Genomic DNA, 16,302 nt, shown 5'->3' with positions numbered 1-16,302 from the left:
TCAATGATTGCCCCATTCTATTCACTCCCTCTGAAGCATCCAGCCATGGTTGGAAGACAGGACACTGGGCTAGATGGACCCTTGGGCTGACCCATTATGGCGGTCCTTATTTTCTGAGTTGAAGTCTTTAAATAAGGCATGGGTGTCTCTTTCTAAAAGATATGGTCCCGCTAATCAGAAGTTCTGGGCTGGGTGCCAGGACCCCTGGCAGCCATCTCTGGCCTGCCCTATGCAGGACGTCAGGCAGGATGGCCTAATGGTCCCTCCTAGCTTTACCATCTCTGAATATCGAATTGCTTTCTCTGTGGCATTCTGCACAGGGTTCTCAGCGGGAGAATTTCCCCTTGCTCTAGATGACAGCGAAGAGGAGCAGCTGGTGTTTGGTGTGAGGAAGGGGGTCCCAGTGGAGGGATGCGAAGAGGGGGCGGCAGGGGCAAAGCAACGGGCTGGGAGAATGGTCATTCTGAAGATGCTGAGGGCCAGGGAACCCCTGGATATTCAGACTCATGTCAAGTGTAGCCCTGAGGAGTGGAGCTGGAAATACATTCTGCAGCTGCCTCTGACCCCCCCAGCTTGGCCCCACTCCTAGAGTAATGGCGCCACCGTGTGGCCATTCCCTCTAAGAGCGCCTCTGTTTGATTCTTCCCTCAGGTATTGGCTCTCTCACACACTGCCCTTCTCTGATGCCAGGGGTTGTGGAGGAAAATGGCCAGAGACAGACAGGCTGTGGCAGCGGCATGCTCAGCATGATGTAGAGGTGAAGCGGTGTGCTTGAGTGGAGTCAGGCCTCCTGGGTTCTCTCCCCAGTGCTGGGAGGGGAGTGGGGTCTAAGGCCTTGTCTACACTACAAAGTTTTGTCAGCAAAGCCTCCCCTTTCAAAGCTCCGGGAAGTATCGGACAGCTGATCTTGCTGGGGAACAAAGAGCAAATCATTCATGTGGCATGCTCCTGTTCTGCCCTGCACTAGGAACACAGGCAGGCTGCTGCTGCAGGGAGCAGGGAACCGCTGGGCTGCTTTGACAGTCCGCAGCATGGAGAGCTCCCAGGGCTGCTGAGGGTGCCGCTCGAAGGGAATCACAGAACCATAGGCAGGCAGGCAGAGCAGGCTACTTGTGCTTGGGAAGAGACTGCTATGCTGAGCAGAGTCAGGGGCTGATGGGGGGCGGGGGGGGAGGGGTGTCCCATTCCCCCTGCCGCAGGATAGGTCGGTCAGCCTGCTGTCTTCTCCGTCCCAGACATACCACTCCCCCGCACACTTCTTTTGAAAAAGCAGCTGACAATCAACTCTGGGAAGGATGAGATTGAGAAACCTGCAACATGTGACGCTGTACCTGCCCCATGAGGCACTGCAAACCTTTCCCAAAGCACCCTGCGGCCAGCTGCACTGGGAGATAGCTACCCACAGTGCACTGCCCTCTGTGTTGATGCAAGAGCTGCTAGTCTGGATGCACTCTGCCGGCACAAGAAGATAGTGTGGAGATGCAACAGCCATTTTAATTAAAGCAACACAACTTTTGCCAACAAAACTTTGTAGCGTAGACAAGGCCTAGCAGTTAGAGTGGGGCTGGGGTGTGGGCGGGATCTGGGTGTCTGGATTCCTGGGTTCTCTCCCCAACGCTTCCACTGACTTGCTGTGTGACTTCAGGTGGGTGACTCACTGATGGCAAAATGCCTCCTCCTGCCTAGTGCCGCTAGCTCTGGGCACCCCGGCAGGAGGGACTCGGGGCTGGCAGGGGAAGCCGGGCATGTCCAGGATCAGGCCCTTACAGCACTGTTCACTGGAGTAGAAGAGGGATTTCTGCAGAGTTCTGAGTGCCCAGTGAGCTGAACCCAGACGCACACAGATGTTCTCTGCACTGGCTAGGGAGACACAGCAGATACTTTTGCAGGAAACTGGAACTGCTGGGGGATCCCTGCCCTCAGTGCACAGAACTCCCCGTAACCTCAGAAGCAGAGTTCTTTGGGCTTCAGATTTAAATGCCAGCACAGCCAATTTGTGCCGTACCCTGGGAGCTAAACCTAGTGGGAACGAGGGACCCTGGAGAGCGAGGGGAGAAGCAGAGGGACTGTCGGTCTCATCACGACCGAGGCTGACCACTTCTGACTTTAGTGGCAGTCAATAGCACTCAGCACCTGGCCTGGATCTTACATGACCCTTGCCAGGTCACACAGGAAGTGCAGAGCTCTGAGCTGGACCCAGGTCTGGCAGCCTCTCAGCTAGACATTGGGTTTTGCTCAGCTAGGAGGGAGGTTGACAGTTGAAAGTCCTGTAGAATGGATCTCACCGTTCTTTGTAACGCCGACAGCCCGGTGGCGTTCAGTGAGGTGAACTAGCCCACGAAGGCACCTAGGGCTCTGCTGACATTTATTGACTGCTTAAAGAAAATAAACCTCAAAATGGCAAAATGTTTTCAAAGGTGCAAATTACACACAAAAGGTCCCAGATCTTTCACAAACGAAGTTATAGTGAGTCGCACACTCTGTGTTGTTCCACTTGCCTCTGACACCCCCTGTGAGATGGATGCAGTGTTTCTGAGTGTTATTAACACTGGGGATCCCTGAAGACCAAGATCTGAAAGAAACAAGGGGAATATTTCCAGTGGCTAGAGCAGCTCCTGGGGAATCCATTCTAGTCAGGAACCTCTCTATCATGGATCCACATGATCCAAAAGAGCAACTTACCACAACCGCTGAAAGGGAAGACTGCAATATCTCTCTATCCACCCCCATATCACACATCTATCCATCCATCCCAGGCACTCAGCAGGGCACCAGGATGGAGCATGGGCGGGGCCATTGCCTGGGTTAGGGGACGTTTAGCCTCCCCTGGCCTTCAATACCTGCTGCCTATCTATCTACCTATCTAGCTATCTATCTCCATAAACTTATGCCTGTCTCTCCCTGGACATTCCCATACAACCATTCCCATTAGAGCTGAGTGAATTTTTTTCCATTTGAAAATCTGACACAAATTCATTGACTAGATTCGGCCAAAATTTTGGGAGGCAGGCAGGGTGAAGTGGGTGGAGGCACCAGGGTCAGTGGGGAAGATCAAGGAGAAGTGATGAGCTCCCTTTTGACTCTGATCCTGAGGAAACCTGCAGTGTTGCCCCCTGAGCCCACTTGGTCTGGGGTCTCAGAGGGACAGTGCCCCCCAGAGCGCAGCTACTTCAGGGTACCAGCTCAGAGCAGAGCTGCACTGCACTGCACAGGGCTCAGTGTCTGTGAATAAAGCTCATGTTCCTCCCACCTCCCCGTGCTAATCCCAGCCTCCCCACTGTGATCCTATCCAAGGTTTATTGCAGGACCGCAGTGTGTTAGAGCCAGACTTCCTGGTGCTGAGCACCTGCCGCTTTCACTGAGAACAGCTGAGATCAGCTCATGTTTGGGTGCCTCATGTCCTATTCTCCTCTATAAGGTGGGCTCCTTGGCTGGACTACATCTCCCACAGTGCACTATGATATTCCCTCTGGAGGGGAGAGGTGGAGCATCCTGGGACTCCCTGGCCATGATGCATCATGGGAGATGTAATCCTGCTGGGAGCCCGGCTCATGGGGGAGAATGATGACATACAGCAACTGAACTCTGGTCTTCCCTCTGGAGAAGAGAGGCAGAGCATCATGGGAGATATAGTCAGGCTGGGGAGGCTGACCTGTAATGGAAAAGGAGAACATGCAGTAACTGAACTACAACTCCCATGAGGCACTAGGGCACTATTTCTGAAGGAAAATATTTTGCTTTTGGGGCATATATTTTTCAACAAAAAATCGAGATGTTTTGCAAGACGATGCAAAAAATGTTGAGTCAAAATCCCGATTTCTCATCAAAGAACCGTTCAGTGGAAAATTTTCAAGCTGCCCCATTGACTCCCCTGCTGGCTCTAGGCCATGTAACAATGCTCGTCCCCAGCCATGCCAGCCTGAAGTCAGCTGGCTATTCCCTTCTCCCCATAGTCCTGACCCCGGGACTCACCAGCCTGAGGGGCCAGACTGTGCTTTGTGGGAGGAGGCCAGCCACCTTCCCCACTCCAGGGGAGGGGGTGAATGAGGTGTAGTGTACAGGTCCCTGCTGGATTTGGGAGCAGGGTGAGGAGACAGATGAAAGCAGGCAGAGGACAGTAAATGCTAGGGCATGTCTACACTACCAAGTTTACTCCTGGGGCAATTCTGCGTTGCTGCACATGCACAGAATTCATGTCTGGTGCAGAATTTTTTTTCCCCACAGAAAATACATTCTGCCCAGGAAGTGCTGAAGTTCCGACTGTTGCCCACCAGAACTGACTGACCGGCAGTAACAGCTAGCAGCTGGTTGCGTTCGTTACAGCAGCCTACCAGTGGAGCCAGGTTAGGAGGCACAGTGGGGCACACGGTGCTGCCAGGGGCTCATAGACTGGGGTTCAGAAGGGATAGTGAGGGGGACTGACTGGGGTGCGGGCTCAGGAGCTAGTGGAGTGACAGCATTGATCCAGGGGCTGAACAAGAGGGGGGCTCTGGGCCACATGGGGACTGGGGGTAGGAGGGCTCCAGGGCCACATGGGGACAGGGGATGCAGTGACACACAGGGACGGGGCCAGATATGCCTGACTGAATGGGAGAGGCTCGGGGTCAGCCAGGATCTGCCTGGGGGAAGCTCCCCAACAATGCCCCCAGCCCCAAAAGAAACTGTTCCCCCACCCACACCCAATAAAATTCCAGGTTCACTCCTGAGCTCCTTCCCTTTCCTTCAGCTCCTTCATTACCCCTGACTCCCCCAAGCCTTTGCACTGCTTCTGAGAGGTGCGGAAATACAGTTCTGTATTGTAGTTTAAATGAACTACTCAACGTTCTGTATTACTATACCTAGTAAGGAATCTAGTTGTCAAAAAAAAAAAACCCCAACCATTTCCTGAATCTTTTTTTTGCATGTATTCCTACAGACATACTTGCTAACAGGTATTTTTAAGTAAATTACCAAAATAATTGTAACTGGTGTGATTCTATTGTGTTATTTTAATATATTGTGTGCAGAATTGTAAATTTTTTGGCACAGAGTTTAATTTTTCGGTGCAGAGCTCCCCCAGGAGTAAAAGTGAAGTCAATGTGAGGTAGCCTATGTTGACCAAACTATGTAAGTGTCACACTACAGTGTCCCTCCCACCGCTGTAACTCACCTGTTAGGCCAACTTCGTAAATCCACCTCAACGAGAGGCATAGGGCTTAGGTCAACAGAGCCCCCATGTTGCAGTGTCTGTATAGACACTGCTTTATCCTAGAATCTCAGGGCTGGAAGGGACCTCAGGAGGTCATCTCATCCCACCCCCTGCTCAAAGCAGGACCACTCCCCAATTTTTGCCCCAGGTCCCTAACTGGCCCCCTCAAGGATTGAACTCACAAACCGCTGAGCTATCCCTCCCCCCTTTACTTGCATTGCCTGTTGGCTGTCAGCCTAGCTGACTGCTGGAGCCGTGAAATTGACAAGAATGTCAATTTCACTGCTGGTAGGGTCCCTGTTTAGAAATGGATCGGGCGGGGGTGTTGGGGCTGTGAGCCCCAGCAGTGCTGGCAGCTGGAGCCTCGCTGCCCGGTGCTGCTGTGAGCTCCCTCCCAGCTGGAGTCCCCACAGCTGGAGCCAGCTGCCTCCCAGGCTCTCAGCCCCTGGCACTGCCCCTGATGAGGACTCACACCACTGACAGGAGGGCAGGGTGAACATGATAAACCACAGTAATTGCTGGTGGCGGTACAGAGACTAACATAAATGGACTTAACTTTGTAGTGTAGACATGGCCTTACTCACGTATATGATACTGGTGAGCCATCCACCCACGTCCAGCTTGCTTCTTTGTTGCTCAGGCCGATCCAGTGGTGAACAGAATTGATCCCCACTGTCAGGAAGGCCTAAGGGGGGATGGGAGAGAAGCACAAACAGCAGTTATTTGTCTCCTACCTGGTGTTCTGCAAACCACCAGGGGCCCGCGTCCCACGGGGCCCGCGTCCCACGGGGCCTGCCCAGTCCTCCATCACCTGCCTTGTCCAGGTGTTGTGCTGAAACCGCCTACCCCACCTGCAGGCACACAGACCGGACGGCAAGGCAGGAACAGGGGCGGAAGCGAGAAGTCATTGCTACTGGGAAGGGGCTGTGAGCTGGAGCGGGGTTATGGGAATATGGATTTACCCTGGTGTAAACAAGAGCAGGATCTGGTCACAGTGCTTTGCCTGGATCCCGTCAGCGTCTCTGGGTAACAAGGTGCACCTATGCCGATCAGTTCCGACCACACATACCCTGCAGAGCTGATCGCAAGAGCTGGGGGCTGGAGGGCAACCCCCACTGGGGGCTACATCAGCGGGGGTGGTTGGGTGAGGGGCCTGCGAGTGGGGTCATGTCTCTTCTGGGATTGCAGGAGCTGTGGGAGGGATGAGGGGGCTTGCAACGGGCAGGGGCTGGTGGAGCTTTGTGACAGAAATCCCTAGAGCAAGCCTTTGCTGATTTCTCTGGGGCTTGGCTGCAGCATCTGCTGTGCCCAGGGGGCTTGGGGCAGGGAAGTAGGGTCCCTGCAATGTCCTCACAGCACAGGACCCAGGGTCAAGCAGTGCAGCTGCCCTCCTCCCCCTGGGAATGCTGGGCTGGATTCAGAGGCTGGGAAGCATGGGCCCAGCAGGCTGGGAGAGCTGAGCAAAAGCACTGGGATAACAGCAGCAGTTTCGGCCTGGGAGGAGAGATCCCATTCAGGTGGCCCAGCACTGCGCCCAGTTCTGCCTCTCCCCGGGGGCAGAAGTATGGGGACCTACCTGCTCCCACTGGTTGCCGATGACAGCTAGCTCTGCACTGTGTCTGCTGCACGATCTCTTGGCCATATCCCAGGGCTCCTTGTCCAAGGAGAAGAAGTAGCATTTCTTCTGGAACTCCTCCCAGCCATGTGGGCAGCACGGGATCCCTGCAACACAGGCTGCAGTTCACCCCAGGGCCCAGAGATCCATGCTGGTAACATCCCGCTCATCCTGCATTCCAGCCCAGGCCAGCCCCAGCGAGTATCCCAGCCGGTTGCTCGCTCCCAGCCCAGGAGGCTGCGGAACAGGAACAGACCGTGTGGTTCTGCAGCTCCCAGCCCACGCTACCCACGGTCACCAGCTGGGCAATTCCTAACTCCTGTCTGGACACAGCCGACTGCGCTGCCTCCAGGCCGGGGCTGGCAGGAAACAGGCTGAACTGAACGGAAGGTTTTGACATTTGTTTTCATTCCATTGCAAAATGAAGCTAAGACTGGCCCAGAATAACCAATGGCTAAGTGAAGAGGGCACCAACCAGGGGCATGGGAAAGCCAGGGCCAAGCCTCTGACTCAGGTAATGCAGGGACTTGAACCTCAGTCCCCCCCAACCCTGGCACGTGCCCTGAACGACCAGCTATAGAGGCATTCTCTGGGGGAGGGCAGAGAGAGTGCGCACAGGCACATGAGTGACTGACCCTAGAGCCCCCTGGCTTGGGCACTAGCCAGGGTGATCAAAGACCCAGCTCCATGTCCCTGCTGTGCCTGGTTTGGTCTCCCCAATCCCAGCTGCATGCCCCAGGCTATGCCCAGAATGGGGTGGGACTTCCTTTAGCTGCTTCTGACCAGAGCTTCCACCGCAGCCCTGACAGACCTTCCCGTGGAACGGTTAATCAAAACTGACCCGTTTCTGTGAAAAGCTTCGGTTTTGATGAATCACCGTTTTCCTGGGAAAAAAGGTTTTGTCCAAAATTTCCTGACCACCTGGGCTCCCCTCCAGGTTAGAGCAGAGCCCTGAGTCCTCTCCACCAGCCCCCCCACTCCCACCTCCAGCGACACCCGTTCGGCCCCTAAGGAGCCTGTAGTTCTGCTCGGGGGAGGAGCGTTCGTGCTGTGGGCTATGATCCCAGAGCCCTGGTCTGAGACACACAGCCCCCCCTCATCCCCCCCCGCCTCCCCCCGCGCCCCAGATAGTTGCCTGGACACATTTGTTCCTGTTTTGCATCAGTCAAATCTTGAGAAATCAGGATTCCAAGTGAAGAGATAAACAAGAAATTGTCACTGTGAGAAACCAGCTCGGCCAGAGCAAAGCCAACACTACAGGAAGCCTTAGTCGCCCTGACTCACACCCAGGATCCAGCACCTACAGCTCAGCTCAGTCACGAGAAAGATTTGAGGGGGGAAAGGAACATCCCAGGTTTGTGGGACAGTCACTTCTACAGCTGAGATTGAACCTGGTACCATGAGCACCCAGCTCCGGCCGTGTGAGGTAAAGGAGCAGCTCCCTCAGCTGGTGGCAGTAATAGGCTGTTATTCTCTATGTAGCATAGGTGCTGGGACAGTGATGCATTCAAGGACAAAACAAATCAGCCCCCATCTAAACCCTCTTCAGGGCTGAACGTGCCCAGACTATGTGAAAGTTCTGATCTGGATCTGGAGCTAGATCCCGCTTTGGGTCCATCTCAAGGCCACTGATCCTCCCCCTGCAGGTTGCGTGGATGCAGCACTAGTACGCGGGAGGTTCTGCTGTCACCTCCCCGCCCCCCCTTGGTGCAGGACTGTCTGCCTGAAGCCTCCATCCAGACACACCAGGCAGCAGGCCCGGGACCAGCACTTACATTTCAGGAGCATGAGCAAGAAGGCAGCTGTCGACAGCAGCAGAGACACCCCAACCAGGGCATAAAGGATGCCCAAGGACTTTCTCCCACAGCCTCTCTGCTCCTCTGCCTTCAGGGTGGAGACAGCTGCAAAGAACAGCGACATCAGCGGCTAGAGCACGAGTCAGCGGAAGAACAGCTGGTGTAATCTCTACCCATGCCACCAGCCGCGGGCAGGAGAATGACCTACATGTGCAAGATGGTGGGAGAGGGGTCCAGTGGTTAAAACGTGGTGGAAGGGGCTGGGAGTTAGGACTCCTGGGTTCTATCCCCAGCTCAGGGAGGGGAGCAGAGTGGCAGATGGATCTGGGAGCTAGGGCTCCTGGGTTCTACTCCCTGCTCTAAGAGAGGAGCAGGGTCTAGTGGGTGCCCCCCGCAGCCCCAGGGAGTGCACTCTGGGGTGTGCACTGTAAAGAGGAGAGAACAGAGCCTGCTTTGTCCCCACAGGACCCTGAGCCCATCACCGTGGCATTTGGGCTTGTTTGCCTCCCCAAGGTTCCAATCCTTGCAAGCACTGACAACTCTCCACTCCTGCTGGGGTCCATGGGCACTGCGGAGACTCAGCACTTTTGAGAATCCAGCTCTTCAAGGCCTTGTCCACATAAGTGAGTGCGTTAAACTGGTGTGACTCACCAGGGTCTGGTCTATGCAAAAAACTTTCCCTGGTTTAACTGAAGATGCAATTTCACTCCCGTTTATTTAAACTGGGGCTGCTTTGTGTGTGAACACTCTTAAATCGGCTTAACACCAGCTATCGGCACCGATTTCACAGTGTCCACTAAATCACTGATTTGCACTAACTCAATTTGTAAACCAATTAAAACGAAATTGGTGCAACTTGGTTGCAGACAAGTCCCTAGTGTAGACATGTTTGAGTCAATTCAAGAGGATCTTACAGTATCTTAAGCAGATTAAAGGGCTCATCTGCACAAAAAAGGCACACCGGTTTCGGCAGAGATGTGAATTTAAACTGGTTTAATCAAACCAGTTTAGACACACTTATTTTAGCTTAACAGCCACTTTCTTCAGTTAGTTTCAATTGATTAGGAGCAGGGTTGAAAAACCCAAATAAACCAAAAATCAGAGCATCCACCTTTGTCTTCGCTAGGCAAAAAAGGGAGTGTTCTTATCTTGTGACAGCTAGAACGGGTAACGCCCGAGACCTGGTCTACCCTGCAAAACGTCACTGGCTTAGCTATGTCGGCTAGGAGTGTGCAAAAATCACACAAACTCTCACGCCGGCACAGCGGTGCCAGCAAACCTCCCAGTGTAGACACAACCCCGTGAAAAGAAGCGTGCTCCTGAGGGCGTGCTACTGTCATTTTGGGAGATGATGCACTTACGCTGGCCCAAGAACACCTCCAGCTGGCCGGCCTGGGCTGTCTCTCTCTAGGGCTCTCGTCTGACATAGCCATACCGCCGCAGGCTCTGAAGCGTAGACAAGCCCCCAGTGGAGAGAAGGCAGCCTGGAGCTTTCCCATGGGTCAGTGAGTGGAAGTAACAACCGCGGGAGCCAGGGGTTCACCTCAACCTGCTAATTGATGGAAGCTCCAAGCTGCCCTGTCTCCACAGGGACGCCCCCTCTCTTAGTTAGCAGGAGTTTTCCTAGAGGAGACACTGCCTCGGGGGCCTGTGCCAGTTGTCAGTCAAGTCCGGGCAGCTCTCCCATGTTGATGGTGCCAGGCCGATGGCAGCACCCGATGCCAACGTCAGCTCGTCCACCAAGCTGGGCGGGTTTCCTGGAACCAGGGGGCCTGGGTATGGTAGCTTCTGTATGGAGCACATGGGACCCACCAGGGCTCCCTGTGTGCCATCCTCCCATCCCCCAGCAACTGCCCACCCCCTGCCCCACGCCAGGTGTTCTGGGTGCCCTCTGTCTCCCCTCCCCCAACCAGGGTCCCCCATTTCCCCCCATGCCAGGGGCTCTGTGTGCCCCTGTCCACCCTCCCCCATACCAGAGTCCCCCATTTCCCCCCCTGCCATGATCTCTGTGTGCCCCCCATTTCCCCTCCCCCCAAACCAGGTCTTCCATTTCCCCCCATGCCAGGGGCTCTGTGTGCCCCCATTCTATCCCCCAAACCAGGGTCCCCCACTTCTCCTCCTGCCAGGGGCTCTGTGTGCCCCCCCCATTTCCCCTCCCCCCAACCAGGGTCCCCTATTTCCCCCCATGCCAGCGGCTCTGTGTGCCCCCCATTCCACCCCCCCATGCCAGAGTCACCCATTTCCCCCCATTCTCCCTCCTCCATACCAAGGTCCCCCATTCTGCTCCGTGCCAGGGGCTCTGTGTGCTTCCTATTTCCCCCCTGCCATGCCAGGGCAGCGGTTCCCTTTCTCCTGCCTTTGGTCCCTGCCCGCCCATGTGCCCGGCTCTCTGTCACTGCTGACAGCTGCCGTTTAAGGCTCCAGCATTGCTATCTCTTACCCTTGTAGCTGCAACTGAAAACGATGCCACCTAGTGGATTCCTGACAGGGGACAGACCCCGGGGCCGGCACGCTGGCAGCATTCGCCCTGCCGCAGCGGCGGGGAAAGAGGCAGGCGTCACCAGCTAAGCCACAACTAAGGGCCCAGTAGTGCTACTGGTCTCATCTGTAAAGCGCTTGGAGATCCACGGATGAAAAACACTATCGTCGAGCTGGGAGTTAACCTGGCAAAGGGCTGAGAGCCTCTGGAGAGATCTCTCTCTCTGCCTCTGCAATCCATACATTGACACCCGCCGCCACAGCTCTGAGCGTGCATTGGGTTGTTTGCCCAAGGAGGGGGCTTGGGGCGGGGGCTGTCATTTTAATTCCTGCAAATGCCCCATTTGCTCACCCAAGCGTGAGACACCGAGCCAGGCAGTTGCCTGAGGGCTGGGGAGAACACATGCCAGCACCATGCAGGGCAGCACTGCTGTGGGGGGTTGGGTTTCAGTCTTCTTCTGAAGATAGTTGTTCTAATGGGATCACGTATCAGGGGGTAACCATGTTAGTCTGTATCCACAAAAACAGCAAGGAGTCCGGTGGCACCTTGAAGACTAACAGATTTATTTGGGCATAAGCTTTTGTGGGTAAAAAAAACCACTTCTTCAGCCACCGGACTCCTTGTTGTTCTAATGGGATCGTTTCCCTGGAACAAGGATTATTTGTGTCCAGCCCAGTCAGGAGCCCTGCTAAACTTGCCTTTTGCAAGCCTAAGCATCTCCACTGTGCTTTAGCAGCTGTGTCTAGGCCACAGCCCTTGGTATTCTGCACCCATGGAAGTGGCTGCAGGATTTGGCCCCGCTGCGTCATGCTCCAAAAATCTCAACTTTCATTTAAAAATAAAAGCATTGGGGAGATTTTCAAAGGCACAAGTGGGAACTGGGCACCTAATTCCCATTCATGGGGACGCAGTGGGAGTTGGGCATCCAACTGCTCGTACTGCCTTTGAACAAATCCCCTTTGGCAGTGGAGATAACACTGGACACATGACCCAGGTATGACTGATGCAGAGAGGCTGCCTGAGTCTGCAGAGAGCCTGAGGCAATTGCTCTTCATTTCCATCTGTAGCCTCACATTAATGCTTTTCCCTTTGCCAAACCCAGACATCAAGCCCAATTGTGCTGACCTATCAATTCTGTGGCCCACACACCTCCCATGCTCTGTGAGATACAGCTCAAGTGAGTCACCCACCTGGTTCTGCCTTTGCTTGCCACTGTGGCTGTGTCTGAGGCTGGGGTGGTGGCTGATTGGGATCAACGTTCTCATAATCCCTCTCGTAGTTGTCGTCAAAACTGCCCATCGAATCTAGGGGCAGAAAGAGGGTTTTCTAGAACAGCCATGTACCTGTTTTATTGTCTATTCTGGATCACGAAGCATTTAAAACCCAGACTCCTCCCCAGGCCTGGATGCTGGGTCCAGTCACTTCCCAGCCCAGCTTTGGCTTTGGTTGTCATTGTTATTATTATTTATCTCTCTTGCAGACGCGCTGGAGCCACAGCTATGGTTTAGGACCCCATTGCACCAGGCACTGCACAGACCCAGGTCCCTGCCCTACAGAGCTTCCAATCGAAGGCAATCAAAGCTGTTCACAACCCACAGTGTCAATCGCTGATTCCTGGTCTGGGCTGTGAGAATGTCTACAGCTGCCAGGATGGGAGTCACTGGGCAAAATCCGTGTTCTCAGGGCTGAAAATTTGCTCTCTAAGGATTCACTTACCCTCCCCTGCACAACCCCCGCTGTCTGGAGCTTGTAATTTTAGTTGGATAAACCACGTATTGATCTATCTATCTACCCCTATACACCTCCTTATATCTATCCATCCCCATACACTCTATCTATCTATCTATCTATCTGTAAGCAGGGTCTGAACGAGCCCTCCACTGACATCTAGAGATGAGCTGGGGGAAAAGACTTCAGGAACAGCCTGTGTTTGTGTCTCCAGGTGCATAGCATGACCGAGTGCTTTACCAAAATTATCACTTTTGGCTAGTGTTGGCTTACAATTCACTTTACTATCGAGTGCAGGGGTCATGAAATATTTTTTTCCTTAGTGTATGAAGAAAGAGCAGCAGAACTGTACTTAATCCGGCCTGTGAGACGCCACCCTAATCTGAACCTCATTTGGTAGGGCTGCCAAAGCCCTGGGAAGGAGAGCAAGGGTGGGAGTGGCTTTTGGGGCGGGAGGTGCGGCTAAAGGAGGGTGCTAGATGCTAGCTGGCTGTGCACTCTGTACGGTTTAGAGACAGAACTAATTAGCTTCAGGAGAGAGGCCTGGTTTCTCTGTTCAGGGGTAACAGGAACTGAATGTTCGTAGCTCTAGGGGCTCTGCCTTAGGCCATGTCTACACTAGTGAGCTTACAGCAGCCCAGCTGTGCCGATGCAGATGTGCCGCTGTAAGATTGCTTGTGCAGTTGCTCTATGCTGGTGAGAGAGAGGTCTTCCACCGGCCTGGTAAAACCGCTTCCATCAGCGGCGACAGCCACGTGGGTGGGAGAGCATCTCCGCCGACATAGCGCTGTCCACGCCGGCGCCTCTGTCCGTGTAACTCACATCACTCGGGGGGTGGTTTTTACACGCCCCGAGCGATACACGTCACACTGACAAAAGAGCGGAGTAGACAAGCCATTATAGGTGGTGTAAGGACTGTGATGACATGAAAGACAAGGCAGAGGCTGTACAGGCGGAGAGACCAGTAAGAGCTGAATTCACTAAGGCCCTGGCTTAAGCCGTGGGACCTCAGCCCATCAAGTCAGAGCAGTGGCAGTGCCAACCAGCAGCAGGAGAGAAAAGCAGAGGAAGCAGCAGCCGACATCTAGTTGCGGAGGCTCATAGCGAGCACAGAGACATTGCTTGATTCCCCCCCACCCTTTCTGGGGTGGGAAGTGATCCCCTCTGAACACACCTCTGAACTCTCCTTCTTTGCTAACCAAGGACAGCCACCTGTGAGTGGGGTACAGTGGACGGAGCGGGGAATGATGTGGTAAAGGGACATTAATTCGTTGGACTTTCCCACCCCAAGGTGGGAAACTGAGGCAAAGGACACAGCCCATCGTGCTGTGGGGTCGTGTTTGCTTATGGTTACATGCTTTTGAATAGGGTTGTGGTGTTTCCGCAAACTAATGCTTGGTTCCCTTTCTCTTTTAATAAAAGTTCTCTTTCGCTATACACAGACTCAGTGCTTGTGAATGGGGAAGTATTGACTCTTCATGGTGCTCAGTGGTCGTGTTTGGTTTTCCCAGATTACTGAGTGGGGGCTGGAGCTGGTTCTGTTCTGTTACAAGGATCTGCCTAAGTATTGAACCTGGCCCTACTTGCTGCTGACTCCACCTGGCAGGAGGGTTACATAGCTATCTATTCCAATAGGCCCATCTATCTATCCCTATATTCCCCCTCTACGCATACGTAAGACACTTGGGGGTAATTGTCCTGCTATAATCACCACAGATGAGGCCTCAGCTGGAGTATGGTGTCCAGTTCTGGTTACCGCGCTTTAAGAAAGCTGTGGGCAAATTGGAGAGAGTCCAGAGACGAGCAAAACAAGCGATCGAAGGGTTAGAAAACCCGGCCTGTGCAGAAAGGTGAAGAACCTGGGTGGAGTTAGTCTTGCCAAAAGAAGGCTGAAGGAGGACCTGCTAAGGGTTGTTGTAGGGAGGCCGATGATCCATAGTTTTCCATGCCCACTTGAGGTAGGACAAGAAGTAATCCGCTTAATCTGAGGCCAGGGGGATTTAGATTAGATATCTGAAAAATCTTTCTAGCTGCAAGGGTAGCGCCACACTGGAATAGGTTACTGAGAGTTTGTGCAACCCCCGTCTGGAGGTTTCTAGGAACAGGTTGGACAAACGCCTGTCAGGGATGGTCTAGGGGTTTACTTGGTCATGCCTCAGCGCAGGGGGCTGATGTCTTGAGGTCCCTTCCAGACTCACATTTCTGTGATTCTGGGAGGACTGAGACATGCCCAGATGATCCCAGCTGGCGATCCGCTCCCCATGCTGCAGAGGAAGTGGGGAAATTCCCAGAAACTCCAGGGTCCCTGCCACTCTGACCTGGGAGAACATTCCTCCCCAACCCCAAAGCAGGCAATCAGTGTGACTGTGAACAAGACCCACCAGGCAGGCATCTAAGGAGAGGATTCTCTGTACCACCTTAGAGCAGCGGTTCTCAGACTTCACTTCACTGTGACCCTCTTCTGATAACAAAAATTCCTACATGACCCTGTGTGGGGGCAGAGCCTGAGTTCTGCTGCCCCAGGCTAAAGCTCTCAAGTTTCGGCTTCAGCCTCAGATCCCAGTGAGTCTAATGCTGGCCCTGGCGACCCCATTAAAATGGGGTTTGAGAACTGCTGCCTTAGAGGGATGAGCTAAAAGTTCAGTCCCCACGTCCCCCCGTGTTTACCTGGCCTCCCGTGTGGCATCGTGGCTCTTTTGGTCTGCGACAGCTCTATGGCATCGTTCTGGTAACCGGCCGCTGTTTGCATCACGCTGTGAAGCAGCTTCCTGCGGGGCGGCAGCGTCTCCACCCCAGACCGAGTGCAGCACCAGGGCTTGCAACACACCACAGCCTCTTCTTCTCTTTCACAAACCACAAGTGCTGAAGACACTCACAGTTAACCCCTTCCCTGCCATGGGCACAGCTCGAGCCCTTTAAAATGTCAGTCGGTTGATGGGGGGAGCCATTGACTAACACTGGGGCCCTGTAGAGGAGACACTCCCTTCTAGTAGGAGGAAGGGGGAATTGTTCTCAGCCAGGTGAGCAGGCGAGGCTCCGAGATCACCAGTGCTTGGAGGTGGTTGGTCTGGAGCAATCCAACATTCCCCCAAAGGGACCCCACTGTTGAGGGCAGGGCAGAGAAAGAAAACAGCGCTTCTCAAAATAGGGGGGATACAATAGTATGTCACAGACATTTTATGGGGGGAGTCCTATAGGCAGCTTTCCAAGTTTTCCGATGTTTTTCCCTATATTTTACTATTACAGTAGCGTCTAGGGCCTACACTGAGATCAGAATTGTGCCAGGTGCTGCCCAAACCCCCACCAAGCTCAGAGCCCCAATTGTACCGGCCACTTCACACAGCTCCCTCAAGATCAGGGCCCCATTGTGCCAGAGCTGCAAACAGGGTAGATTATTATTCCTCCTTCAGGTGGGAGCTGGAGACCAGACAGATAAAGTGACTGGTCCCTAGTCACAATGCAGCAAAGCTGGGAATTGAACTCCTATTGCCATACA

At 53.9% G+C, this 16,302-nt stretch overlaps 1 protein-coding gene across 1 annotated transcript; it reads right to left on the bottom strand.

Moving 5' to 3' along the window:
• Positions 1-1,807: 1,807 nt before the first annotated feature.
• LOC144277702 (C-type lectin lectoxin-Phi1-like) lies at positions 1,808-15,592 on the bottom strand. Its single transcript, XM_077838649.1, has 6 exons — positions 15,474-15,592; positions 12,269-12,382; positions 8,579-8,704; positions 6,765-6,910; positions 5,773-5,873; positions 1,808-2,572 (listed from the first exon to the last, which is right to left on the bottom strand). The coding sequence occupies exons 1-6, from the start codon at positions 15,553-15,555 to the stop codon at positions 2,425-2,427; spliced, it is 717 nt and encodes a 238-aa protein (XP_077694775.1). The 5' UTR covers positions 15,556-15,592; the 3' UTR covers positions 1,808-2,424.
• Between the last annotated feature and the right edge of the window lie 710 nt (positions 15,593-16,302).

The sequence above is a fragment of the Eretmochelys imbricata genome, chromosome 20, assembly GCF_965152235.1.
Source record: "Eretmochelys imbricata isolate rEreImb1 chromosome 20, rEreImb1.hap1, whole genome shotgun sequence".
Lineage (NCBI taxonomy): Eukaryota > Metazoa > Chordata > Testudines > Cheloniidae > Eretmochelys > Eretmochelys imbricata.
Note: the sequence above shows the minus strand (reverse complement) of the source record. Positions and strands in the feature narration are given on the sequence as shown.

Excerpts from the sequence above, each read along its gene's own strand:
- LOC144277702 (XM_077838649.1), bottom strand. The coding sequence starts at position 15,555 with ATGCAAACAGCGGCCGGTTACCAGAACGATGCCATAGAGCTGTCGCAG. Across the intron at positions 12,383-15,473 it reads GATGCCACACGGGAGGCCAG|ATTCGATGGGCAGTTTTGAC; the intron begins GTAAACACGGGG and ends TTCTGCCCCTAG. Across the intron at positions 8,705-12,268 it reads GCAAGCAAAGGCAGAACCAG|CTGTCTCCACCCTGAAGGCA; the intron begins GTGGGTGACTCA and ends TGTTCTTTGCAG.